This window comes from Pipistrellus kuhlii, unplaced genomic scaffold (assembly GCF_014108245.1).
Source record: "Pipistrellus kuhlii isolate mPipKuh1 unplaced genomic scaffold, mPipKuh1.p scaffold_m20_p_2, whole genome shotgun sequence".
Lineage (NCBI taxonomy): Eukaryota > Metazoa > Chordata > Mammalia > Chiroptera > Vespertilionidae > Pipistrellus > Pipistrellus kuhlii.
In genome coordinates this window covers 100,169,057-100,196,479 of record NW_023425515.1, presented here as the reverse complement: position 1 = coordinate 100,196,479, position 27,423 = coordinate 100,169,057, and the positions used below count along the sequence as shown (strand labels likewise).

At 40.6% G+C, this 27,423-nt stretch overlaps 1 protein-coding gene across 4 annotated transcripts in view; it reads left to right on the top strand.

Annotated features, from left to right (window-relative positions):
• PLS1 (plastin 1) overlaps positions 1-27,423 on the top strand; it is a 226,645-nt gene that overhangs the window by 74,210 nt on the left and 125,012 nt on the right. For all 4 annotated transcript variants that reach the window (XM_045584122.1, XM_045584123.1, XM_036444194.2 and 1 more), the window contains 3 exons: positions 3,704-3,807; positions 15,441-15,604; positions 17,731-17,860. In XM_045584122.1, the coding sequence (XP_045440078.1) occupies positions 3,704-3,807; positions 15,441-15,604; positions 17,731-17,860 (398 nt within the window). The remainder of the gene's footprint in view (positions 1-3,703; positions 3,808-15,440; positions 15,605-17,730; positions 17,861-27,423) is intronic.

Below are 27,423 nucleotides of genomic sequence, written 5' to 3'. Positions count from 1 at the left end.
TGCCCCCTTGAGGTTTAACAAAAGAAAAAAATGAAAATGAAGAAATTAAGACAGAAATAATATACTATCATACTATAAAAAATAACCTGAAGTACCCTGGCCGGTGTGGCTCAGTTGGTTGGGTGTCATCACGTGCACCAAAGGGTTGCTGGTTTGATTTCTAATCAGGACACATGCCCGGGTTGTGGGCAGCCTATCAATATTGCACTCTTGTGTGGATGTTTCTCTCTCTCCCTTTCTCTCTCTCTCTCTCTCTCTCTCTCTCTCTCTCTCTCTCTCTCTCAATCAATAAAAATATTTTTTAAATAAAAAAAAAATGTATTGAATTTATTGGGGTGAGATTAGTTACCGTATTTTTCGGACCATAAGACGCACTTTTTTTCCCCCAGAAGTGGGGGGAAAAAGTCCCTGCGTCTTATGGTCCAAATATAGCCTACACATATACTTAAAAAAAAAGTTTTTTTACTTGCCCGGCTCTGTGTGGTTTCTGTGTGCTTGCCCGGCTCTAAAATGGTTCTAAATGCTGCTGTTTACTTTACAGGGTTGATTACATGTGTTTATGACTGTGATGTTGGGTTTTAATGCACATAAAATATTTTAGGACACTATTTGTTTCAGAATCTTTTTTCTTCATTTCCCTTCTCTAAAAACTGGTGCGTCTTATGGTCCGGAGCGTCTTATGGTCCGAAAAATACGGTAATAAAGTATATAGATTTCAGGTGTAAATTCAATAATATACCATTTCTATATTTGTGTGTTCACCACTCCAAGTCAAGTCTCCTTCCATCATCATTTATCCTCTCTCTACCTTCTTTTACTTCCCCTACTCTCAATCCAGCAGCTCTTAACTCTTCACACCTATTCATTCAGTTGGGTAAAAAAAGAAGTGAAATAACTTTTGAATCTCTGCGTTTGGATGACCAGATCTCACATTCAAAGTAATGAAGGTCAGAGTTATGGTACTAGCACCTTTCATTTCAATATGGTCTTTCTTTCCTTGGGAAAGTTACTTTTTTTCCATAGTCCTTTAAATATAATCTTTTTTTGTTTGTTTTGTCTGACTTCGTTTCTGGACTCAAAATACTTGTTGACTCACCATGCTTTACGCTGGTGTTCTGGCCTGAACTGTGCCCCTATACACTGGTGTCTGATCTGGACCATGCCCCTCTGGCCTACAGTTGCTTTAATATGAACAAGTTAGGCCACAAAAGGAATTCTTCACATGCTAACTACTTTAACAAGAATTTTTGTTTCTTTTTATTAGTGTTGTGTCCCCCCCCCCCCCAAAAATTTTTTTTTTTTGGTCTCTGTCTCTCTTATTCTTTTTTTCTCTTAAATGCATATGTCTTCACATACCCACACCTTTGAGCCTTCCTTCTAATATTGCCATTTTATATACTGCAATTGCCTTGTGTTGACATAAGAAATGTCCAAACCTGTAGAGAACTTTTATGAGTTCATTTGAGCCAAACTGACAACAATCGCTGGGAAACAAAATTTCAATGGTTTGAGAAAATGCTCTGAAGAATGGCAATTTTGCATCTTATTTTACACATTAGAATCAAAGGAGAAGGCATAAGAGGGTTACATGAAATATTTTGGTGGTAGATTAGAGAGGTGAGGGAGATCAAAGTGAGGGAAACTCTGCAAAGAACAAATAATGAAGTTAGAAAGGTTAATGATAATAAAATAGCAAAATATTCTACTACAAGAATAAATTAATCACAGTGAACTGAAAAATACTTAGAGGCCAGGTATGGACAGAGGTGATTATGTCTAATGCAATTGGGAAGAAGTTAAGGACACAAAGGGAATGGTGTGTGGAAGTCCAAGTGGTTGAATTGAGAGAAGGGTGCAGAGCACATTATGTAGGTAGTAATGAGATGGTTAATACTTGGGAAAACAGAAGCATAAAAGAGCACCAACATCAAGATAACATTATAAGGTTGACTTTTGCACAACTCAGAGTTTAGGGAAACTGACCCCTCTGCAATAAAAAATATGCATGTAACTTTTTTGTAATACTTGCACCTACCACAGTGGGGTAGCTATGAAGTTATATACTACAGTTAAATTTATGCAGCTATGATTTAATACTGCATCTTTGTGTTTATTTACAGTTCTCTAGACTGCAAATGGCACCATGTGTGTTCTGTGTATACGTTTTTATAAATTTTAATATTTTATGATATATTTGTATATATTTTATAGTTAAATTTTATGCATTCAATGACATACCTAACTTTTTCTAAATTTTTGATATTTCTAGGCTGTGAGGTTTTTCAAACTGTTACATGTCTTAAATTTTCCCCCAACGTATTTCTTGAAAACAATCTGCATATCAGTGAACCCATGCAATTGAAGGGTCAATTGTATCGATATTTTCTTTGTTTTTGCAAGCTATTGCTAGCCTTCTTTTAAGATGTCACAAGTGAGTCATGCAGTTTGGAATAATGTTACTTCATCCAAGGTGTGCTATACTGCCTTAACTCTTTGTGATGGTACATACTTATCGTTTTTGAGATTGTGCAAGCACTTAGAAGATTATTTTGCTTACTTAAGAATAAAGTTAAATTTTCAACAATTACCTTTTTAAAAAGCTTGGAGTGGGGGGGGGGAATGGTGAGATATGTACACGTATAATACCTTAAAAAAAATGGAAAGAAAGAAAAAAAAGCTTGGGGTTTGGCAAATCCAGGCTGTTGACAATAAAAGTAATCACTTTTTAGGAAAATTTACCTTGTAGAGTGAGTGAGAAAACTGAGCTCAATTCTTTTGAGTAGAAATATGCTTAGAAAAATGTGAATTATATTGTACCCATTTAATAGCTTGCTCTGTCCAAAGAGCAGTCCAGCTAGTATGTAGAGTAAGAGATTAACAAAGTTAGTGGTATTCCAATTTATATTTATACTAGAGGCCTGGTCCACAAATTTGTGCACCAGTGGGTCTTTTGGCCTGGCCTGTGGGATTGGGCCAAAACTGGCTCTTCAACATCCCCCAAGAGGTCCCGGATTGCCAGAGATTGCAAGCCAGGTAAAGGGGCTGGGGAGAGAGAAAAACAGGAGGTTAGCCAGCTAGGGAGGGACTGTGGGAAGGCTCCAGGACATGTCCAGCCTTTCTCCTTCAGTCCCAATCAGCCAACCCCCAGCACAAAGCTAACCTACTGGTTGGAGCATCTGCCCCCTGGTGGTCAGTGCACATCATAACCTATAACTAATAGGTTATGTGACTGGTGGAACATCTGGGAAAGACCTCTCCCTGGGAGAAGGGAGAATTGGTGGCAGTGGCCGCATATTGTCAAGCTGACCATGAAAGCCACAGCTCCACCTCCAGATGTGCAGACTCTTCTTATTGTAAAATTCTATTGATATTTGTGGATGGGGCTCATGTATTAAATTTTTGCTTTCTGATCTTTATGTTTACAAATGTTACATTTCCCTCAAACTTGAAGTGCATATTTTACTGAAATAGATGGGTAAAATGTAAATGAAAATAAGGTGGGCTATTATGAAATAGCACAAGGTGTGAAAAACAGGTATTTGTTACTCTGGGATGGATTTTTATTTTTTCCTTGCCAGCCAGACCTCTCAGATAATTCCTTCTAGATATTTTACTGCTTGCAGACTCTACTGTTTAGATAAATGTCCAAAAGCCTCTTTTTATAACATTGCTTTTATTTATTTATTTATTTATTTATTTTTAGGTATAAAGACCTGAGGGAAGTCTTTCCTGTCAAGATGGAAAATAGTACCACTACCATTTCTCGGGAGGAGCTGGAGGAACTACAAGAAGCATTTAATAAAATAGGTATGCTTGAGAAAAACTCCATATGATGTTATTCTTCTGCTTGGTATCAGACTTCCAAGAATAGAACAATACCTTTTATTACTTCTACCATCACCCATTTACCCCAAGATGTATTCTTTTTTTTTTTTTTTTTTTTTTTTTTTTTTCCTTTTCATCTAGGTTTCACTGGATTCTTTCTTTCTTTCTGAAAGATAAACTGAAAGTAGGCTTGAATTTCTAGGACAATTGTACTTTCAATTCTTTGATCATTTCTTTGCAAAGAATAATCCAGGTTAATGAATGACAGTGTAATTGAATATGCTTAACATGATATCCTCATTACAAAGAAAAAAAATTGAGAAATACTTCCTTGTCTATTAACTGAACTTTGGCCTTTATGTGTTTTTCATTAACAATAACACTTTTTTACTTCATTTAGAGTATTTTAAATCTTAATATTCTTTTTAAAGGCCATAGGACCTATTTTCCTGCTCCCTTGTGTATAATTTAAAAATCTTAGTGTCATTTTTAAAGGTCTTTATGTCTTATTTTTCTTCTTTCATTATTTAAAGCCATTCAGTGTTTTGTCTTTATGATATTATCATTTGAACAGCTTTCTATTTTTCTCACCCCAAAAATCTTCCTCATCTCTGATTACATTTCTTTTGCATTTTGCTTGTAGAAACCTGTGACAAACCAGGAGAATATAAATGCCATATTTGGCTCTAATCTGCAAGCACACGCAAGCTGAGCAGTCTGTAGACAGGGGGATGCTGACACCAGTACTCTTGCCCTTCTTCAGTAGGCCTTTCTTTAGTGTAGTAAGGTGGTAGACCGTGGAGGATAGAATAAGCAGTTTTGTGCCTATACTGCTCACAAACCTAATGAATAATGACGGAAACCAATGTAGGTGAAATGCAATCTGGAATGAGTTTTAGAGACTAACACAAAGAAAAAAATTTAAGATTAAAAACTAAAGCTCTTCAAAAATAAAAAGTAAAGCTCTTGGGAAACTTATGTCTTACAAATGATTGCTATGAATTCTATAAATCTCTGGACACCCCCCCCCCCCCCCCCCCCGCCCGTTCTCCATGTATCGCTGGCTCCAGAATAACTCCAATCTTCAGAATACAGTCTGCATGGTGGCTGAATAGGCTCACAGGGCATGCCTTAATCTTGGTCTTGTCTTTATTTTGGGCACCATATATTTGCCATTAAGGCATTGTATGAAGATGTTATGTTTTCTAAAACCTCACTGTTAAAAATAACTTTTATAGGGTTTTGTAAGGAGTGCATAGAGTCTTTTCAAGACAGAAATTAAGCAATTATTGGGATATTCTGCTTATTTTGAACATTGAAATAGAAGTAATAAAATTTTATTGCCAGTATTGCTCAATGACTAAGTGTCGACCTGTGAACCAAGAGGTCAACATTCGATTCCCAGTCAGGGCACATGCCCGGGTAATTGAATATGCTTACTATGATATCCTCATTACAGAGAAAAAAAATATAGAAACACTTCCTTGTCTATAAGCTGAACTTTGGCCTATGTGTTTGTCATTAACAATAGTACTTTTTGACTGAAGGTCTTTCCCATGGTAGGGGTTGTGCAGGAGGCAGCTAATAAATGATTCTTTTTCACCATTCATGTTTCTATCTCTCTCTCCCTCTCTCTTCCTCTCTGAAATCAATAAAATTATATATGTTTTAAAATGTATTTCTTTAGTTTGGCATTTCTGTTATTTTATAGGTGCAGTTTGGTAGCTTGCATAAAAGCTAGGTCTTAGTAAAATAAATGAATTATTAATAAATTTTCTTTGTTTAGCACACCCACTTTAACCTTTGTGACTCATGGACATACAATCCTGTAGTACTTATTTAATATTTTGAATAAATAATTCATTGATAGAACAATTCTAACAGCAAGATAACTTGCTGTGTGAGAGAAGTGCTGACAGCAGCTGAGCATGTATGTACTTGTTACTTTATTTACAAGGTAAATGGCTACTCATAAACTCCGTGATCCCTCTGTTTATTTGTTTACAACAAACTTTTCTCAGAGTTAACCCAACCTAACTAGATGGGATATTTTGGGTTCTCTAGGGAGAAGTGGGAGATTAAAATATTTGTCTTATTTTTTAATTGTGGTAAGATAGACATAAAATTTATCATTTAGTGTACAATTCAGTGGCATTAAATACATTCACATTGTTATGTAGTCATCACCACCATCGATCTCTAGAACGTTTTCATCTTCCCATACTATCATTATGTCCATTAAATACTAACGCTCAGCCCCACTGGGTTTACTGCCATGAATTTGACTACTCTATTATAACCTATTATAAGTGCAGTCATAAAATATTTTTTGTGTGACTGTCTTACTTCATTTAGCATAAGTCTTCAAGGTTCATTTATGTCATATCATGTATCAGAATTTCCTTAAATTTTTCACACACACACACACACACACACACACACACACAGATATCGCTCTTTGTTGTTCCACTAATTTCTTCTTCATTTTGGGTGATTCTTATATGTGCACTGGCCAGGCATGAAATCTGTAACCTTGGTGTATGGGACAATACTCTAACGAAGTGCACTACCCAGCCAGGGCTAAATTTCCTTACTTTTCAAGGCTGAATAATATTTCATTGTATGTCTGTACCATATGTTGTTTACCTGTTCATCAGTTGATGGCCACTTAAGATGTTTTTATCTTTTGGCTTTTGTGACTAATGTTGCTATGAACATGGGTCTGCAAATATCTGTTCAAGTCTCTGTTTTCAGTATATTGAGAAATAGTATTGTATAAATATAGTATTACTGTATTTAATACTATATAGTAATACTATATTGTATAAATATAGTATTACCTAATTTTATGTTGAATTTTTAAAGGAATCACCATGCTGCTTTAGATGATAGCTGCACTATTTCATATTTCCACCAGTTGTGCACAAGGTTCCAATTTCTTCAAATCCTTGCCAACACTGTTATTTCCTATTCTGTTTTGTTTTTAATATAGTAGTCATACTATATTAGGTAGGGGAATCTCATGATGAATTTGATTTGCTTTTCCATAATTAGTAATGTTGAACATCTTTTTATGTGCTTATTGGCCATTTGTGTATCTTTTTTTGGAGAAATGTCTAAGTTCTTTGCCCATATTTTTAATTCCAAGATTTTTTTAAAATTACAGTTTACATTCATTATTATTTTGTACTAGAGGCCTGGCACACGGAATTTATGCACTTGGGGGCAGTCCCTCAGCCTGGCCTGCATCCTCTCACAGTCTGGGAGCTCTGGGGGGATGTCTGACTGAAGCTTAGTGGACTTAAGCCATCAGTCAGATATCCTTAGCATTGCTATGGAGGTGGAAGAGGCTCCCACCACTGCTACTGTGCTCACCAGCATGAGCCCAGCTTCTGGCTGAGCAGCGCTCCCCCTGTGGGAGCACACTGACCACCAGGGGGCAGCTCCTGCGTTGAGTGTCTGTTCCTTGCTGATCAGTGTGCATCATAATGACAGTCATTCCACCATTTAGTCATTTGTATTGAATATATTAGCCTTTTATTATGTAGGAAAAGCTGTAGATGAGGCCCCCTAGAACCATAAGAAATGCAAAAAATTCACTGTTAACTCATTCTCAAATTACCCCCACTTAAAATCAAAATGCACCCCCCCCAGGGGGGCGTGTGCTGCACCTTGGAAACCATTGGGCTTGACACTCGCTGAGCTTCATTTCTGAATACATACACATATACCATGGGAACTGTAATCTCTTCTCCGCCTACCTCACTGGGTTGTCATGAGGAGGTTCTGAGCTAATAAACCTAGAAATGTTTCATGAGTAAGTGATGTCTAAATGGGAAGGAATTGTTATTTTTAAGCTCACGGATACCCTCGCAGGTAGCAGGTGCTGATTAGGGAGGAGGTCATGATTGTTTCCTGGGACTGTAGCTATGGAAGCTTTGCAGAGGGTTCTGCAGGCCTCTGAGGGGCGGTCTCTGGCCAGCAGCCCTGTAGGGGTGGTCTTCCCTTGAGACACTGGTGGGGGGGGGGATGTTATGGGGACTTCTGGGGGTGGCGAGGCAGAAGGGGGAGTAACTGCCAAACCTTCCCATTCTTTAAATTGTACTTGGCTGTTTAGCAGCTGTACCTGCTCAGGTTTGGGCTTCAATTTCCTGGAGCGGGGTGGGGCCTGGGCCAGGGCTGAGCCAGGTGGGCTAGGAGGGCGGGTTTAGCAGCGCCTCCAGTAAGGTTCAGTGAGCTTCAGCTGTGGAGACAGCACTGCTGATGTCTGGAGAGGGAAGAGTCTGACCCTGGAGGGTCGCTTAGGCCTTCCTCCACCGGGGTCTGGAGTTGTAGGGAGGAGAGGTGTGCCCAGTTCCTGCCGAGGGGGCCTGGCAGTGGGAGCCATGGACCCTGGGTGCCTTGGGGCTCTGACCAGTGGTCTCTGGTGTGCTATTGTTGTGGGCGCCCCAGGCAGGGATGGCGGAGGAAGAGATCAGGAGTGGAAGGTTCAGGCTGCAGCTACCCCTGAGGCTGGGTCTTCTCTCCATCTGGTCATCCTCCCCGTCCCTCTGGGGGTGCAGGGGCGTCCATGCAGGGGTATTGGAAGAGCTCCCCATGGCCCCTTCTTCTTCCTTCTTTGCAGTCCAGGTTCCTGTCAGGCACTCTCCTCAGACCCCCCAGAAACTTGGCTCTGGCCGCCTGCCCCCTACTGTGTGTGCATCCTCCTGCTGGTCTGTCAATATGCAAATTGGTCATTACTGGGACACCATAATGGACTATTAGCATATTACCTCTTTATATGTATAGATTAGTTTCAGGTATACAGCATAGTGATTAGAAAGTCATATACTTTACAAAGTGTTTCTCTGGATATTTCCAGTGCCCACCTGACACCATACATAGCCATTACAATATTATTGACTATATTCCCTGAGCTGTTCTTGATTATTTAAAAATCTTTATTGTTGAGAGTATTACAGATGTCTCCCTTTTTCCACCCATTACCCACCCCACCCCAGGCCTTCAGCACCCTATTGTCTTTGTCCATAGGTAATGCATATAAGATCTTTAGTTAATCCCTGCCGCCTTATCCCCTTCCTCTGAGATTCATCAGTCTGTTCCATTTTCCATGCTTCTGATTCTATTTTATTCACCAGTTTATTTTGTTCATTAGATTTCTTGTCTGTTTATTTTGATTTCTATTTGCAATTATTGATAGATATGCATTTATTGCCATTTTATTTTTCATATTTTTATCTTTTATTTATCTTCTTCTTTCTCTTCTTAAAGAATACCCTTCAACATTTTATGCAATACTGGTTTGGTGGTGATGAGCTCTTTTAGCATTTTCTTTTCTGTAAAGCTCTTTATCTGACCTTTAATTCTAAATTATATCTTTGCTGGAAAGAGTAAGCTTGGTTGTAGTCCTTGATATTCATCACTTTGAATATTTCTTGCCACTCCCTTCTGGTCTACAAAGTTTCTGGTGAGGAATCAGCTAGCAGTCGGATGGTGCTCTCTAGTATGTAACTAATTGTTTTACTTTTGATGCTTTTAAGATTCTTTCTTTGTCTTTAACTCTTGGCATTTTAATTATGATGTGTCTTGGTATGAGCCTCTTTGGGTTCCTCTTGTTTGGGAGTCTCTGCACTTCCTGGACTTGTAAGTCTATTTCTTTCACCAGGTGGGGGAAGTTGTTTTTTTTTTTTTTTTTTTTTTTTTTTTTAATCATTATTTCTTCAAATGGATTTTCAATATCTTGCTCCCTCTTTTCTCCATCTGGCACCCCCTTAACGCAAATGTTGGTACTCTTAAGGTTGTCGCAGAGGCTCCTTATACTATCTTCATATTTTTGGATTATTTTTTCTTTATGCTCTTCTGATTAGGTGTTTTTTGCTTTCTCATATTCCAAATCATTGATATAATTCTCTAAATCCACTACTCTATTGTTGAATCCCTGTAAATTATTCATTATTTCAGTTAGTGTATGCTTAATTTCTGATTAGTCCTTTTTCATGTCTTTGTCATTCTCATTAAGATCCTTGAAAGTCTTACTAAGTCCCTTGAAGCTCTCATAGGGTCCATTGAAGCAGCCTTATAATCATTGTTTTAAACTCTGTATCCAGTAGTTCGCTTGCTTCCATTTCTTTCATTTGTGACATGTTTCTTTGTCTACACATTTTGGCTGCTTCCTTGTATTTGTTTCAATGTATTAGGTAGACTGCTATGTATCCTGAAATTGGTAGTGACCTTGTGTAATATTTCTATCAATAATTGCATATAGAAATCATTATTTGAATAAATAATGATAAAAAAAACTTCCCCCTGGAATTGGTAGTGGCCTTGTGTAGTCACCTGAGCTGGGCACTCTAGGTGAGCTCCTATGTGGTCTGTGTGCACTGTTTTGTAGTATTTGAGCCTTGATTGCTGTTGGCATTACTGGGATGAACTGACCTCCAGGAAAATTGGCTGTGAAGACTAGTTGCAACTATTCTATGGAGCAGAACTTGCTTCAGTGGGGCTTTGGTGTTCACTGAGTCTGCCCCTTGAGTGTGTTACTTGTGGATGTGTAGAGTAGTAATCTGATATGGTCTGAAGCTGTTCATCAGGTGCACTGGCTCTGGGTCCTCCTGGGAGGTACAAAGTCAGCCACTGCCTAGGGCCACTCAGCAGGAGCTACAGAGAGATCTGCAAATGGGTGCTACTTGTATTGGGCTTGGAAGTGCCCAGGAAAGACAGCTGTGAAGCAAGGCAGGCTGGTGCTAGTGCTAGGTCTTAAGCCTTTTATTGATAGGTATGCCTCATGTTGACACCAGCTGCTGCTTATTTGTGAGATTTTTAAAAAGTTTGAAGCCTGAATCAATAAACATATTCTTGGATGAGAATATATATATATTATGACTGAGAAAAAGTTATTTGCTTGCTAGCCATCATGCTAAACTAATAAGAATAGATTAAGGTCAGGACTCTAAAGACAGAAATATGTGTGTGCTTAAATCCCAGCTCTATCCCTATGACCTCTGTGGTTTGGGTTTGATGTGACAAGAAATAATAGATACTTTTTTATATGGAAAAGCTCCTACAAACAGTTTGGATGGGGCTGCAAATTTTATTGGCCAGGATCCCAAGTAGTCACAAGGGCAGAAGTGTGGGCCATACTGATGGAAACTCAGATATGGCTGCCAGTCAGCTCTGAAACTGGGGTAGTCCCAGCACTGGAACAGTGACCCCCTGAGAGCACCACTCTCTGGGAAAAATCCCCTTGAGTTCTTGCCTTGATGCCAGATAATCCAATTCCTTCCTGATTGTCCCAGGTTCCTTTTATTTTTTTTTAATTTTTTTAATTTTTTAATTTTTTAAAATAAATTTTTATTGTTCATATTATTACAAATGTTCCTTTTCCCCCCCTTCTCACCCCACCCTCTGCCCTTTCCCCACCCCCCATTGTCCTCATCCATAGGTGCACAGTTTATGTTCAGTCTTTTCCCACATCCCCCTCTCCCCTTTTCCCCAAGAATAAACAGTTCACTCCCCTTCCATACCTCTGATTCTATTATATTCAACAGTTAATATTGTTCCTCAGTTTTTTGTTTTTTTTAGTTTCCTTGGTTTTTAGATTCACTTGTTGATAGTTACGTATTTGTTGTTCATAATTTTTATCTTTATTTACTTTCTCTTCTGAAAGAACCCCCTTCAGCAATTCATATAATTCTGGTTTGGTGGTGATGAACTCCTTTAGCTTTTTTTTTTTATTAGTGAAGCTCTTTATCTGACCTTCGAATCTGAGTGATAGTTTTGCTGGATAGATTATCTTTGGCTGTAGGTTCTTGCTATTCATCACCTTGAATATTTCTTGCCATTCCTGTCTGGCCTGCATGGTTTCTGTTGAGAAATCAGCTGACAATCGTATAGGTGCTCCTTTATAGGTAACTACCTTCTTTTCTCTTGCTGCTTTTAATATTCTCTCTTTGTCTTTTGCTCTTGGGATTTTAATTATGATGTGTCTTGGAGTGGTCCTCTTTGGATTCCTTTTGTTTGGAGTTCTGTGTGCTTCCTGGATTTGTAAGTCTATTTCTTTCGCCAGGTGGGGGAAGTTTTCTGTCACTATTTCTTTCAGTATGTTTTCCATATCTTGCTCTCTCTCATCTTCTGGGACCCCCATAATTCTGATGTTGGTTTGCTTGAAGTTGTCCCAGAGGTTTCTTACATTATCTTCAACTTTCTGGATTCTCTGGCCTTCTTGCATCTGCGGAGGAGTGTCTTCTGGCTCTTTATGTTCCAAATCGTTGACTTGGTTCTTGCCATCTTCCATTCTGTTTTTAGGACTCCATAAAATATTTTTTATTTCAGACAATGTATTCTTTATTTCTTGTTGATCCCTTATTATTTCTAGTTGATCCCTTTTCATATCCTCATAGGTCTTGTTTATTTTATCGGCCTCCAGGTTCCTTTTAAGTGGCCACTCCAGTGTTGGAGCCCAGAGGGACTGATTTCAAGTAAGCCTGTGCACCAGCCTTTAAGAGGGAATTCCTGGGTCTCCAGAAGCCTCTTTGTCACTCAGCCATAATCCCCACTTGTTTTTATAGCCTGAAGTTACAGGGGCTTTTCTTCCCAGCACTGGAACCCTGAGCTCAGGGATCTGATGTGGAACTGGGACCTCTTGCTCCTCAAAGGTGGCCTCCACAGCAGAGATATCCCTCCTGATTAAAATAAATGCCACAAGCCTGTTGAGCTTCTGCCCCTCCTACCAGTCTTAATGTGCTTTCTTCTTTACTTCTTTAGTTATAGGATTTCTGTTCATCCAGCTTTCAGGAGGACTCATGGTTGTTCTGTACTAGTATTTTAATTGGAATTTTGATATGCTTGTGAGGGCAGCAAGTACCCATCTTAATCTACACTGCCACCTTGGTTTTCTTCTGCCTCTGCTGTACTTAACATCCCCGTGTCTATGCCCATTTTTAAATCAGGTCAGTTTTTTTTTTGTTGTTGTTGTTGTTGTTGAGTTGTAGGAAAGTCCTGTTTCTTTTGAAAATGTGATATTTATGGTTATTTAATCTAAACCTTGATATCCTCATTTTTTAAAATTTTTTAAAATATATTTTACTGATTTTGTACAGAGAGAAAGGGAGAGAGATAGCAAGTTAGAAACATCAATGAGAGAGAGTCATCGATCAGCTGCCTCTTGCACACCCCCCTACTGGGGATGTGCCCGCAACCAAGGTACATGCCCTTGACTGGAATCGAACCCGGGACCCTTCAGTCCCCAAGCCGACGCTCTATCCACTGAGCCAAACCGGTCTCGGTGATATCCTCATTTTTAAATGTAGAATAGTAATATTAACTCAAGGTTGTAAGGATTTCATGAGATAAGATAAGTCAAGTTCTTTTTTTAAAAAACTATATATTTTATTGATTTTTTACAGAGAGGAAGAGAGAGGGACAGAGAGTTAGAAACACTGATGAGAGAGAACCATCGATCAGCTGCCTCCTGCACACCCCCCACTAGGGATGTGCCCGCAACCTAGGTACATGCCCTTGACTGGAATTGAACCTGGGACCTTTCAGTCCGCAGGCCAACACTCTATCCACTGAGCCAAACCAGTTTTGGCAATAAGTCAAGTTCTTAAAAGATATTGGCACAGAATCCTATCTAATAAAAGAGTAATATGCAAATTGACTGTCACTCCACACAAGATGGCTGCCCCCATGTGGTCAAAGATGGCTGCCCCCATGTGGACCAAGGTAGCCACCACAAGATGGTCAGCAGGGGAGGGCAGTTAGGGGCAATCGGGCCAGCAGGGGAGCAGTTAGGTGTCAATCTGGCTGGCAGGGGAGAGGTTAGGGGGTGATCAGGCTGGCAGCAGAAGCGGTTAGGGGTAATCAGGCAGGCAGGCAGGTGAGTGGTTGGGAGCCAGCAGTCCTGGATTGTGAGAGGGATGTCCGACTGCCCATTTAACATCCCTTGAAGGGCCCCAGATTGGAGAGGGTTCAGGCTGGGCTGAGGGACACCACCCCCCCTTCTCCCCCAGCACTAATTTCATGCACTGGGCCTCGAGTAGATGCTTATAAAAAAGTATCTATTATTTCTTGCCACTTCGAGCCCAAACCACAGAGGTCATAGGGATGGAGCTGGGATTTAAGCACACACATATTTCTGTCTTTAGAGTCCTAACCTTAATCTATTCTTATTAGTTAAGCATGATGGTTAGCAGGTAAATAACTTTTTCTCAGTCATACATATATTAATTCTCATCCAAGAATATGTTTATTGATTTTGAGAAACAGAGATAGAGACAATCAGGTGCCTCTACGTGCAGGGGATTGAATCTGCAACCTAGGTATGTGCCCTGACTGGGAATCGAACCCACAATCTTTTGGTGTATGGATCAACAATCTAGCCAACTGAGCCACCTGGACAGAGCTAATATTTATTTTATAGTACTCCCTACCACAGCACAGAAGTAAGCCAGCCTAGTTTATTTTTCCATTGTGGAATTATAGGAAACAATTCTGAATTGATGATATACTAAATAATGAGTATATGGTGATATAATAAATAATTTCTATATGATTCCAAAGAAAGCAGTAGTAATTACTACAATGGCAAGCAATTTAGCTTGTTAACTGACTTCTGAGATACAGTAAAATTGTTGTTATTGGTAGGTTCTAGTTCAGAAATTTTTCATCGTTCTAAAGAGTATAGAGTATTAATTCTGGAAACTCATGCATGAGACTTGAAAAGTTTCTATCTTTATAATTAATTTAGTTATAGTGAGGGCAGCTCTTTTACTGAAAGGAAAAAATTATATGAACCAAAGCAACTATTATCAAATGTGCCATGAGAGCCTACACAAGGTATAGCAAGGCAACTAACGAAACACTTCAGAGCTCTGTTGCCAACTCTTGGCAGAAGTGCTTTCTGTCACTTGTTCTGTGTCAACAAGTGACATGCAGTCTCTAGGGAAAACCCAGGGAAGGGTATTTAATTGAGGATGTGAAAATGCTAGGGAACTTATTTCCAAAAGTCCACATAGGTGTGAAATTATTTCTTGAACATTTAAACTCAAAATAATATCCAACATGATTCAGCCTACATAATGGTATCATCAATATATTATAAAGAGGCAGTGAATTATTAATGCATGAAACAGGACTCCACAAGAGAAATATAGGCCAGAAATGCCTTATGTGTATTTTGCACATACATAGTTTATATGAAATGTGGGTCCAGCAGACCCTTTCTGTAAATTCTGTAAAGAAGTTGAAGTCTAGTGGGTTTTTCCTTGTGACCATTGATGCTGTATTTCTTCTAGATATTTGAGACTTCCAAATACTTAGTTCTTGGAAGCTTAGTCATGTGCTACACCTGAGTGCTACTTCATCTATTAGGGCAGTATCTGTATTATCCACTTAAAATATGTATGGTAGTCCTAAATATATGGGGAAAAAGTGTATTTGAATATGAGTGGGTTTTTTTTGCATTGCACAATTCAGGTGCAGGAGAAAATATTACTGCCACTAGCAAAACAAACCTAAAAGGTTCTGCCTGCCTGTGAATCTCACAAACAGCCATCTGAATGCACCTCTCCAACAGAGAACAATTGATATTTGACAGTTCATAATTTATCTTACAGATATTGACAACAGTGGGTATGTCAGTGACTATGAACTTCAGGACCTGTTTAAGGAAGCAAGCCTTCCTCTGCCTGGTTACAAAGTCCGAGAGATCGTGGAGAAAATTCTAGCAGTTGCTGACAACAACAAAGATGGCAAAATCAGTTTTGAAGAATTTGTCTCTGTAAGTAATTGAATCCTGTCTTGGCTACTGAATATATTGCTTTGAGAAAATTTTTAATAATTTCATTGTCTCTTTACTTAAATATAGCTGCAGAGACCAGAAAAGGTGCTGCTTTAAAATTGATGAGGATAATAACTACAGTGATGTCCAAAAATAATTAATAAAATAAATAATAAAACAAAAGAAAAAGTCATTCTCAAATGGAAGTCCGGCTTAGAGTACAATTAACAGTTTTATACCCTAGTAAAACTATAGTTGCATTCATTGCTCAATGACTGACTCTGTGTGCAGAATATTTAATGCTATTATTTGGTCTTGAGAAATGGAGTGTTTTTGTTTTTGTTTTTTTGTTTGTTTTTAGCTGAAATAGCTAAGGCATAGAAGCAATATCTTCTAGAAACTGGTTGTTTCCTTTTGGTCAATTACACCTGTAGGGCCAGTTAAATGTTGATGCTCTGAGAGCATTGTTTCATTGTTAAACTACCTCAAGGCTCAAGGAACTAAACAAGATGAAAAATAACATAGGACTCTACCAATTGGCAGTTGAGCAAAGGCTGTTTGTTGCTTCTTCTTATCATTACCACCATGACTACATTTTTCTTATGAAAAATGTAACTGTTAATACAATTAAATAAACACCTATGAAATGTAAATTATCTGCTTTTGCATTTTTTATTGGTTAAGCAAATATTCAAGCTCCTTTCTTGCCAGGAGCTCTGCTAGGCACTGCGAATAATGTGCCAAACAATGATATGGTCCCTGCTTTTGTGGAGTTTGCATGTTGTGGGGAAGACAGAATCACAGAATGGATAGAAGAAAACTGACAATTGCAATGACAGCAGTACAGGTCTCCTTAAGAGTTTATAGTAGAAGGAACTGAATTTGGTGGGGAGGCTGGAGAACCAAGGGACTTAGGGAAGGTGTCCCAGAAGCTATAAAGGCTAAGCAGAGATCTGAAGAAAAATGCTAAACAGATAAAAAGGAAGGAGGGGGAATGAATAATGTGTGAGGCAGGCAGAGGTGACATCCTGTGCGGAGGCTCTGTCACTTTAGGGAAGGTATAGGGATGGTAATATGCTAATTATTCCTCACCTGGGGAAAAGGAGCTGAGTGGCTGGAGCTGAGGTGGTTAAGGGAAAAGGAATTCCCTAGAGAAGTAAGTCAGGGTCAGGTCCTGCAGGGTCCTGCAAGGTGTTTATTTTTAGCCTAAGTGCAATATTAATCCGGTGATATGGGAATAATAGAGTGGGATCAGGTCTGCATTTTAAAAACTCATTCTGGTGCTACTTGAAGAACTGGTTGAATTCAGTATAACTGTCCTCTAGAAAATCCAGTGAAAGGGTGGTTGGGAGTGTGTTTCTCTAAGCTTATGTTATTTTCTACAAGAGCTAACTTACACTGACACATGTACGTATATTGGAGATGTCCAGCCAAGACAACACCTTCATTAAGGCATTTTCAACTCACATGTAGCCAGCCGGCGTGTCTCAGTTGGTTTGGTGTCTTTCTATCTACCAAAAGGTTGACATTTCCATTCTTAATCAAGGCACACACCTGGGTTTCAGGTTTGCCTCCAGTTGGACTGCATCCAAAAACTCAGACTGATGTTTTTCTCTCCATCCCTCTCCTTCCCTCTCTCTTTTTATTTTCTATCCCTCTCTCTCTCCCTTCCTCTCTCTAAGCATGTCTTGGGGTGAGGATTAGCAGAAGAAGAAGAAGAAGAAGAAGAAGAAGAAGAAGAAGAAGAAGAAGAAGAAGAAGGAGGAGGAGGAGGAGGAGGAGGAGGAGGAGGAGGAGGAGGAGGAGGAGGAGGAGGAGGAGGAGGAGGAGGAGGGGGAGAAGAAAAACATAACTCTAGCGTGTAGCTATTCTTTAGTTTCATGGGAAATTTAGAAGAATAATTTCAATGTGTTCAATTTAAAGTTTATTATAACAAAATTTCTTTCTAGTGGTTGGGATACCAAAATTTGTCCATTTTATGTTATTGGTAAAATGACCTGTGTGTTATCTATTAGTATTTATTTTGGTGTCATTCCAAATAAAGAAGTCTAAATAATTTTCCTTCATGCTGCAAAGTTTTCTATGATTATCTGATGAAGGCTTATTTTACTTTTATCCCATTCCAGCTAATGCAAGAGTTAAAAAGCAAAGACATCAGCAAAACATTCCGAAAAATAATTAACAAGAGGGAAGGGATTACTGCTATTGGAGGAACTTCATCCATTTCCAGTGAGGGCACACAGCATTCCTATTCAGGTAATTTCCCACTCCATTCAACTCTCATATTCATCAAATCTAAAATGCCATCTATACTAATAAAAGCATAATATGGTAATCAGGCTAGCAGGGGAGGGTTGTTAGGGGCCATCAGGCTGGCAGGGGAGGGTGATTAGAGGCAATCAGGCCCATAGGGAAGGGTAGTTAGAGGCGATTAGGCAGATAGGCAGAGGTGGTTATGGGCGATTAGGTAGGTAGGCAGGTCAGCAGTTAGGAGCCAGTGGTCCCAGACTGCAGGCCAGGCTGAGGGATTCCTCCAATCCCCCATGTATGAATTTGATGCACTGGGCCTCTAGTTATTCACACCATTGTTTTGTGTACCATTGAGGAAAATAAGAATAAACTATAACATGCCATCAAATTTGAAATGCCTCTTAATTTCAGAGATGCCAGAATGAAAAATCCTAAAATCTTAGAAAATCAATAAGTTGATTTCTATGTGTCAGGTACAGTGTACAACAAAGAGATTAGAAACAGTAAAAGTATCATTTATTTTCAGCACTGATTGTGTTTAATCATAACATTTGAATGGCTTTTTCATCTTGATTGGTGGTGTGAGTTTTCCTTTAGACCTGATCTAGGAACATGGGAAGATTTGTGTTTCAAGGACTTTCTCTTTTCATTTTCCGGGAGCTGAGATTCCTGATTCATCTTTTATCAAGCAGCCAGTGACTGGAGAACCCAGTACCTGATTGTTTGATCTGATAGAATCACTGAGCTATTGCCCAGTGAAAAATTGAGAGTGGCAGGTATGTGCTTTTTTACACTATTTCTGCCTGTCCATTCTAAGGAAAAGGCTTCTTCCTTTTTAAAAAAAACCTTTTAATTGAGGTAATATGTACATTTAGAAAAGTGCTGAAATCTTTAAATGAATTTTATCCTATAGCAAAATCTATGTAGCTGCCTGCTAGCTAAAGATAGAATACTTCCATCTCCTGAGTAGTTTCCTCATGTCTAGTCTTCCCTAGGGGTAACCACTTTTCTGGTTTCTATCACTGTACCTTTTTTTAGTTGTATATTAAGGTACTAGAGGCCTGGTATACAAAATTCGTGCATGGGGGGAGCAGGTGGTGGTGTCCTTCAGCCCAGCCTGCACCCTCTCCAATCTGGGACCCCTCTTCACAATCCAGGACTGCTGGCTCCAAACTGTTCGCCTGCCTTCCTTTCTGATTGCCCCTAACTGCTTCTGCCTGCCACCTGATCACCCCCTAACCACTCCCATGCCAGCCTGATTTATGTCTAACTGCTCCCCTGCCAGCCTGTTTGCCCCCAACTTCCCTCCTCTGCCGGCATGGTCACCCCTAACTGCCCTCCCCTGTAGGGTTGATCACCCCCAGCTGCCCTCCCTTGCAGGCCTGGTGCCTCACAATTGCCCTCCCTGATGGCCATCTTGTGGTGGCCATCTTGTGTCCACATGGGGGCAGGATCTTTGACCACAGGGGGGCAGCCATCTTGTGTGTTGGAATGATGGCCAATCTGCATATTACTCTTTTATTAGATAGGATAGAGGCCTGGTGCATGGGTGAGAGCCAGCTGGTTTTACCTGAAGGGTGTCTCGGATTAGGGTGGGGGATTTCTTAAGACCTGAGGCGGCCTGAGGGAGGGGCCTGTGGTGGTTTGCAGGCCAACCATATCCTCAGGCACCCCAAGTGGATGCCCTAGTATCTGGAATTTATTTACCTTCTACAGTTGAAACTTTGTACCCTGGAGCAGAGTCAAGCCTTCTGTTTGGATTTGTTTACCTTCTATAATTGAAACTTTGTAGCCCTGAGTGGAGGCTAAGGCCAGCTAGGGTAGACAGAAACCTTGGCTTCTTCCATTGACAGAGAAACCCAAGTCTCCCTCCTGCTCTCTGTGGCCACAGCCATCTTGGTTGGGGTTAATTTGCAAACTCGCTCTGATTGGCTGGTGGGTGTGGCTTGTTGGTGTAGCAGAGGTGTGGTCAATTTGCATATTACTCTTTTATTAGATAAGATAAGGTACACATAGTAAAGAACAAAAAGTTCTTTACTTAAGTATATGGTTTGAAATTTTTTACATATGAATATACCCATCTAACCATTATCTAGAAACATGTGTCAAACACAAGGCCCGCGGGCCAAATCCGTCCCGCCAGGCCTTGCAATGTGGCCCGCAACGCGCTGTCATCACTGCACTCCGCTGCGTTTCCATCACAATGACAGTTTATGACTGTTCAGTAAACCATTCGGCCTGCGATTTAGGCTGGATTTTAGATTTTGGCCCCTTCTCTGATTGAGTTCGACACCCCTAATCTAGACCAAGATGTAGAATATTTAATAGCTTAAAAAAAAAAGAACAGGCTGTAATGAGATATAATTGAGATAGCATGAAATTTGCCCTTTTTAAGTATACACTTCAATAGATTTTAGTATATTTAGAATTGTTCGGTGATCTTCACTGTCTAATCTATAATCCTTTAATTATCCAAAAGAGAAATTCCATGCTCTTTAGCAGTCTGAAGAGCTCCCTATTTCTCCTCTCTCAGCTTCTGGTAGCCATGAATCAACTTTCTATTTCTATAGACTTACCTGTTCTTGAAATTTTGTACAAATGGAATCAGATAGTCATGTCCTTTCACTTGACAGGCTTCTTCATTGGCATAATATTTGCAAAGATCATTCATATTGTACTTCATTCCTATTGTTATAGCATATATTGTACTTCATTCCTTTTGTTGCTATTCTGTGGAGAATGTTGTTTATCCATTCATTTGGGTTGTTTCTACTTTTTTGGCTTTTATGATGTTGCTGTATGGATATTTGTGTCTTCACTTTTCTGTAGACATGTGTTTGAATTCTCTTAGATACTATATACCTTGGGGTAGAATTGCCAGGTCATGTGGTAAATCTGTGTTTAGCATTACAAAAGAAGATTCCTGCCAAACTGTTTCCCAAAATATCTGCAGCATTTTACATTCCCATAAGCAGTGTATGGGAGTTCTAGTGTTTTTACTTTTCTCCAGTACTTCTCCATTTTCTTTATTATAGCCATTGTTTGTGGTATGAAATGGTGTCTCATTTCTGGTTCCTATATCTGGAACATCCTTCCTTTCCCTGCCTATCTTCACATATTAAAAATCTGTCTTTGAAGTAGAACCTTCTCCATAAAACATTTACTTGATTTATATCAACCAGAATTGATCATTTCTTTTAAAAAATTCTTCAAACATTGCTTATATCTCTCTTGTGATGTGTTTATTTTCCTTGTAATACATTTCCTTATATATCTGTTTTATCTTATCATTATCTACTAGAAGCTTGATGCACAGAATTTGTGCAAGTCTAGGCCTTCTTTCCTGAGGCTGTGGGCACCAGATTCCATCTGGCACTTGGGATCCGGGCTTCCCTCCAGCCACCAGCAGGCACTGGGATCCAGGCTTTCTTCACAGCCCCGGCTTCATCCAGAAGGATATCTGGTCTAATTAGTATATTATGCTTTTATTATTATAGTCTAAAGGCCAGTTGTATGAAATTCATGCACAGGAGGTGAGCCTGGGGAGGGGGTTTCCTCAGCCCAGCCTGCACCTTCTCCAATTGGGGACCCCTTGGGGGATGTCTAACTGTCACAGGGATCAGGCCTAAACTGGCAGTTGGACATCCCTCTTGCAATCTGGGACTACTAGCTCCTGACCACTTACCTGCCTGCCTGCCTGATCACCCCTAACTACTCTGTCTGCCTGCCTGATCACCCCTAACCTCTATGTCTGCATGATCATTTATCTTCCTTTTATTAAGTTGTATTAAGTTATTTTCTCTTTAGCTTTCCCTAATTTCCTCTGCCTGCCTGCCTGATTGGCCATAACCACTTCTGACTGCCTACATGATCATCCATAACTGCTCCCCTGCTGGCCTGATTTACCCCAACTGCTCTTCTCTGCTGGCCTGATTGCCCTAACTTCTTTCCCCTGACATCCTTTTTTTTTTTTTTTTTTTAATTTTTAAAAATAAATCTTTATTGTTCAGATTATTACAAATGTGATCCTCTTCCCCCCCCCTCAATTGCTCCCCTCCACCAGGTTCCCCATCCCCCATTGTCCTCATCCATAGGTGCACAGTTTTTGTTCAGTCTCTTCCTGCACCCTCACTCCCTTTTACCCCGAGAATCATCAGTCCACTCCCCTTCCATACCTCTGATTCTATTATATTCACCAGTTAATATTGTTCCTCAGATTTTTTTAATTACCTTGGTTTTTAGATTCACTTGTTGATAGTTACGTATTTGTTGATCATAATATTTATCTTTATCTTCTTCCTCTTCCTAAATAACCTCCTTCAGCAATTCATATAATTCTGGTTTGGCAGTGATGAACTCTTTTAGCTTTTTTTATTTGTGAAGCTCTTTAACTGTCCTTTGATTCTGAGTGATAGCTTTTCTGGGTAGATTATTTTTGGCTGTAGGTTCTTGCTATTCATCACCTTGAATATTTCTTGCCATTCCCATCTGGCCTGCATGGTTTCTGTTGAGAAATCAGCTGACAATCGTATGGGTGTTCCTTTATAGGTAACTACCTGCTTTTCTCTTGCTGCTTTTATTTTTTTATTTTTTTATTTTTTTTGGAGAGATAAAAACCATATAATAATATCATTGATACATAAAAAGCATTTGACAAAATCCAATACCATTTTTTAAATTTTTAAAAAATTTTCTTTAAATGTAATAAATCTTTTTTGCTCAGATTAGTACAATTGTTTCTCCTTTTCTCCCCCATAGCTTCCTTCCACCCGGTTCCGACCCCTCCCTCTACTTTTACCCCCCCCCCCCCCATTGTCCTCATCCATAGGTGTATGATTTTAGTTCAGTCTCTTTCTGCACCCCTCATACCTCTTTCCACCTGATAATTATCAATACACTCCTTTTTTTTTGCCCTGATTCACCAGTTTATTCTGTTTCTCAGATTTTTAATTTATTTGATTTTTAGATTCACTTGTTGATATATATGTATTTGTTGATCATAATTGTTATCTTTACTTTTTTCTTCTTCCTCTTCTTTTTTTTAAATAAGTTTTTATTGTTCATATTATTACAAATGTTCCTTTTTCCCCCCCCACCATTGCTCTCCTCCACCAGGTTCCCACCCCACCCTCTGCCCTTTCCCCACTCCCCATTGTCCTCATCCATAGGTGCACAGTTTATGTTCAGTCTCTTCCTTCGGCCCCCTCTCCCCTTTTCCCCAAGAATCTTCAGTTTACTACCCTTCCATACCTCTGATTCTATTATATTCAACAGTTACTATTGTTCATCAGATTTTTTTTTTTAATTTCCTTGGTTTTTAGATTCACTTGTTGATAGTTACGTATTTGTTGTTCATAATTTTTATCTTTGTTTACTTTCTCTTCTGAAAGAACCCCCTTCAGCAATTCATATAATTCTGGTTTGGTGTTGATGAACTCCTTTAGCTTTTTTTTTTATTAGTGAAGCTCTTTATCTGACCTTCGATTCTGAGTGATAGCTTTGCTGGATAGATTATCTTTGGCTGTAAGTTCTTACTATTCATCACCTTGAATATTTCTTGCCATTCCCTTCTGGCCTGCATGGTTTCTGTTGAGAACTCAGCTGACATTCGTATAGGTGCTCCTTTATAGGTAACTACCTTCTTTTCTCTTGCTGCTTTTAATATTCTCTCTTTGTCTTTTGCTCTTGGGATTTTAATTATGATGTGTCTTGGAGTGGTCCTCTTTGGATTCCTTTTGTTTGGAGTTCTGTGTGCTTCCTGGATTTGTAAGTCTATTTCTTTCGCCAGGTGGGGGAAGTTTTCTGTCACTATTTCTTTCAGTATGTTTTCCATATCTTGCTCTCTCTCATCTTCTGGGACCCCCATAATTCTGATGTTGGTTCGCTTGAAGTTGTCCCAGAGGTTTCTTACATTATCTTCAACTTTCTGGATTCTCTGGCCTTCTTGCATCTGCGGAGGAGTGTCTTCTGGCTCTTTATGTTCCAAATCTTTGACTTGATTCTTGCGATCTTCCCTACTGTTTTTAGGACTCTGTAAAATATTTTTTATTTCAGACAATGTATTCTTTATTTCTTGTTGATCCCTTATCATTTCTTGTTGATTCCTTATTAATTCTAGTTGATCTCTTTTCATATCCTCATAGGTCTTATCCATCTTTTCTAGGAAATTCTTGAAAAACCTTATAAGCGTAGATTTGAACTCTATATCCAGACGCTTTTTGTCCTCCATTTCTTTCGTTTGTGATCTATTTTGTTGTCTCATTTCGCAGTTACAGATGGGATGGGGTTTCAGGGTGGAGCCTGCAGCTTTGGCTTCCGTCAGCCCCGGGTCCTTCAGTGCTCGCTGCCAGCACCTCTGAGAGAAAGGTGCCCTCAATTTTCGCCTGCTTCCAAACAGTCTATGCTCTCCCCCAATGAGCCCGGAATTGGGGTTCAGTTCAGTTGGAAGTGGCATTCAGAGCAGTCTGGAGCCCCAGTCTTCTTCCCATCAGGGCAATCCCGCGGCACAGCCAACAGTCCCTTCTCTGCGCGCAGTGTGCGTGCCTCCGGGACCTCCTTTCGCTGCTCCCCGGGGTTTCGCCTTACAGCCCGGCTCCCTATGGCTGAGCCTGGGTCCCCGGGGTCTGGCCTAGAACTGGGGTTCAGAGCAGTCAGGGGCCCAGCACAGTCGGAGTTTTATCTCCTTCCCGCTAGGGAACGCCCACCAGGCACACCGCCTCCCCCTCCTCTCTGGCTCCGTCCTCTCTGCGCGCTGCGTCTCTGTACCTTGGGCTTTTCCAGCTCCTCCGCGCCTCCTTCTGGTTTTCTCCTTGCTTCTCGCTGTAGAATTTCCAGTCAGTCAACCGTCCTGTAGTTCTGGGCAATGTCCGTTTTATATTTTAGTTGTATTTTATTGAAATTGTTGTGTGCGGTTGCAGCTAGGTGTTCACCTGGGCGCAGCCATCTTCTCTCTTGCTGCTTTTAATATTCTCTCTTTGTCTTTTGCTCTTGGAATTTTAATTATGATGTGTCTTGGTGTGGTCCTCCTTGGATTCCTTTTGTTTGGGGTTCTGCGGGCTTCCTGGACTTGTAAGTCTATTTCTTTCCCCAGGTGAGGGAAGTTTTCTGTCACTATTTCTTTCAGTATTCTTTCTGTATCTTGCTCTCTCTCTTCTTCTGGAATCCCCATAATTCTGATGTTGTTTCGCTTGAAATTGTCCCAGAGGTTTCTTACACTATCTTCAACTTTCTGGATTCTCTTATCTTCTCCCTTCTGCAGAGGAGTGTCCTCTGGCTCTTCGTGTTCTAAATCTTTGTCTTGATTCTTGTGATCTTCCAGTCTGTTTTTAGGACTTTGTATAATATTTTTTATTTCAGACAATGTTTTCTTCATTTCTTGTTGATCCCTTATTATTTCTAGTTGCTCCCTTTTCATATCCTCATAGGTCTCATTTATTTTATCGGCCTTTTTTAGGATATTGTTGAATAACCTTATAACTGTAGTTTTGAACTCAATGTCCAATCTTTTCTTTTCCTCCATCTCCTTCCTTTGTCTCCTTCCTCTTGTCTGCATTTTAGTTGTTTCCCTGATTTGATGGAATAGCTTTGTGTTCTAGATGTTCTGGTAGAGCCCAGTAGCACAGCCCACCCAGTTACCTGCGGTGGACATTCTTGGTGTAGCCCTTTGTGGGCTGTGTGTGCAGTCTTGTTGTTAAGCCTTACTTATTGTTGGTATCACTGGGAAGCTTTGATCTCCAAGCCAATTGGCTGTGAGGATCAGCAGAGCCTCAGCTAGGAGGGCTTCTGTACTCTGCTTGGATAGGGCAGGATCTCGGGGTGGCGCAGACAATCTTTGGTTCCCTGTCAGTCACAAGTTTAAGCAGCTTGCACACCTTTCAAATTCTTATGCTCACCCTCTGTGTCATATCGAATGGGTTTCTTTTTAGAAATCCCTTCTGTTAGCAGCTCTGAGGACCCCCTTCCACATTCACAGATCATGGCAGCCCCAACATCCTCGGACTTTTCTAGGCACAGACTTCACTGTTCCTCCATGTCCTGCAGCACATTCCGCGCCTCTGGGACCAGAGACCTCACCTTATCCCCGGCGAAATCTGACCTTTCTGTGGTGGAGTGAAGAGCTCCCTTGAATTTGCGTGTTTGTGCTGATTGGGAATCAGTGTTCTGGGGCTCTGGGCTGTTTGGTGGTCACCACAGTTGTGGATTTTCAGGCTTCCGATAAGATACACTTTCCTTTGCAAGATGGCACAGTTTTCCGTGTGAGCCTATAGCTCCAGGAGAGGACCCAGCTGCAGTGGGGGCTGCTCAGTCAGGGAACCCCGTCTACCAGTCCCCCACCTTCTCCTAGAGTTCAGCTGTCCCTTAGCTTGCCAACAAACACTCCCTGTGCGACCCTCAGCTGATCCTTCTCTGAACCGCTTTCTTACACCTTACACCAGTGGTCGGCAAACTGTGGCTTGCAAGCCACATGTGGCTCTTTGGTCCCTTGAGTGTGGCTCTTCCACTCCAGCTTTGGAGTACCCTGATTAAGTTAATAATAATGTACCTACTTATGTAGTTTAAGTTTAAAAATTTGGCTCTCAAAAGAAATTTCAATCGTTGTATTGTTGATATTTGGCTCTGTTGACTAATGCGTTTGCTGACCACTGCCTTACACCAAACAGCTGTTGTCCTTAAAACCCCTTTTCAGCCCCCACCTTAGGTTCTGCTTTTGCAGTTCACCCAGGTTAGGTTCTGATTGGTCACTTTCTATGCCAGTCAGCATCAAAAGCTCTGCCTCCGGTCAGCTATTGGCTCTTCTGGGAAACCCATAATGTCCCCGCTAACAGTTGCCTTTCTCTCCGGGCCTATCTCTGGGCCTGATCTGCCACCTCAGCAGCAGCAGCTGATCAGGCCCTGCCCCCCTCTCTCTCCATATCTCACCAGCAGCCATGGCAGCTGCTGATCAGACCCCACCCATTCTCTCTCCTGGCCTCACCAGCACCCACTAGCAGGGGTCCTCAAACTTTTTAAAGTGGGGGCCAGATCACGGTCCCTCAGAGAGCTGGAGGGCCGGACTATATGAACTACTAATTCCTACTGTAACACCTTGGCTGCGCTCACTGCCCAAAAAACCTGGCGGGTCGGATCAGACTCCTCTGCGGGCCGCAGTTTGAAGACGCCTGCACTAAGGCTATGGATCAGGCCTTGCCTCTCTCTCCAGGCCTCTTTCTGGGCCTGATCCAGATCTGTCAAAATTAGGAAAACTGCCTAATTCTGGGCTGGAGGCTAACGACCTACTGTGCCCACTGAACCCTGCCGACCCCATCACCTGCTGCCTTGCTGTGATAGGAGCCTGTGAGCTGCAGGGGAGGGACTGAGAGGTGCTTCATGCACTTCCTGGTGACAGATCATCCATCTGGTCGTTTACGTCTTGACGGCTCTAGGCTATTATTACTATAGATGATATCTTAGTGATCTTTATTTTAAAAAATTTTTAAAGAAATCTTTATTGTTCATATTATTACAAATGTTCCTCATTTCCCCCCATCCATTGCTCCCCTCCACCAGGTTCCCACCCCACCCTATGCCCT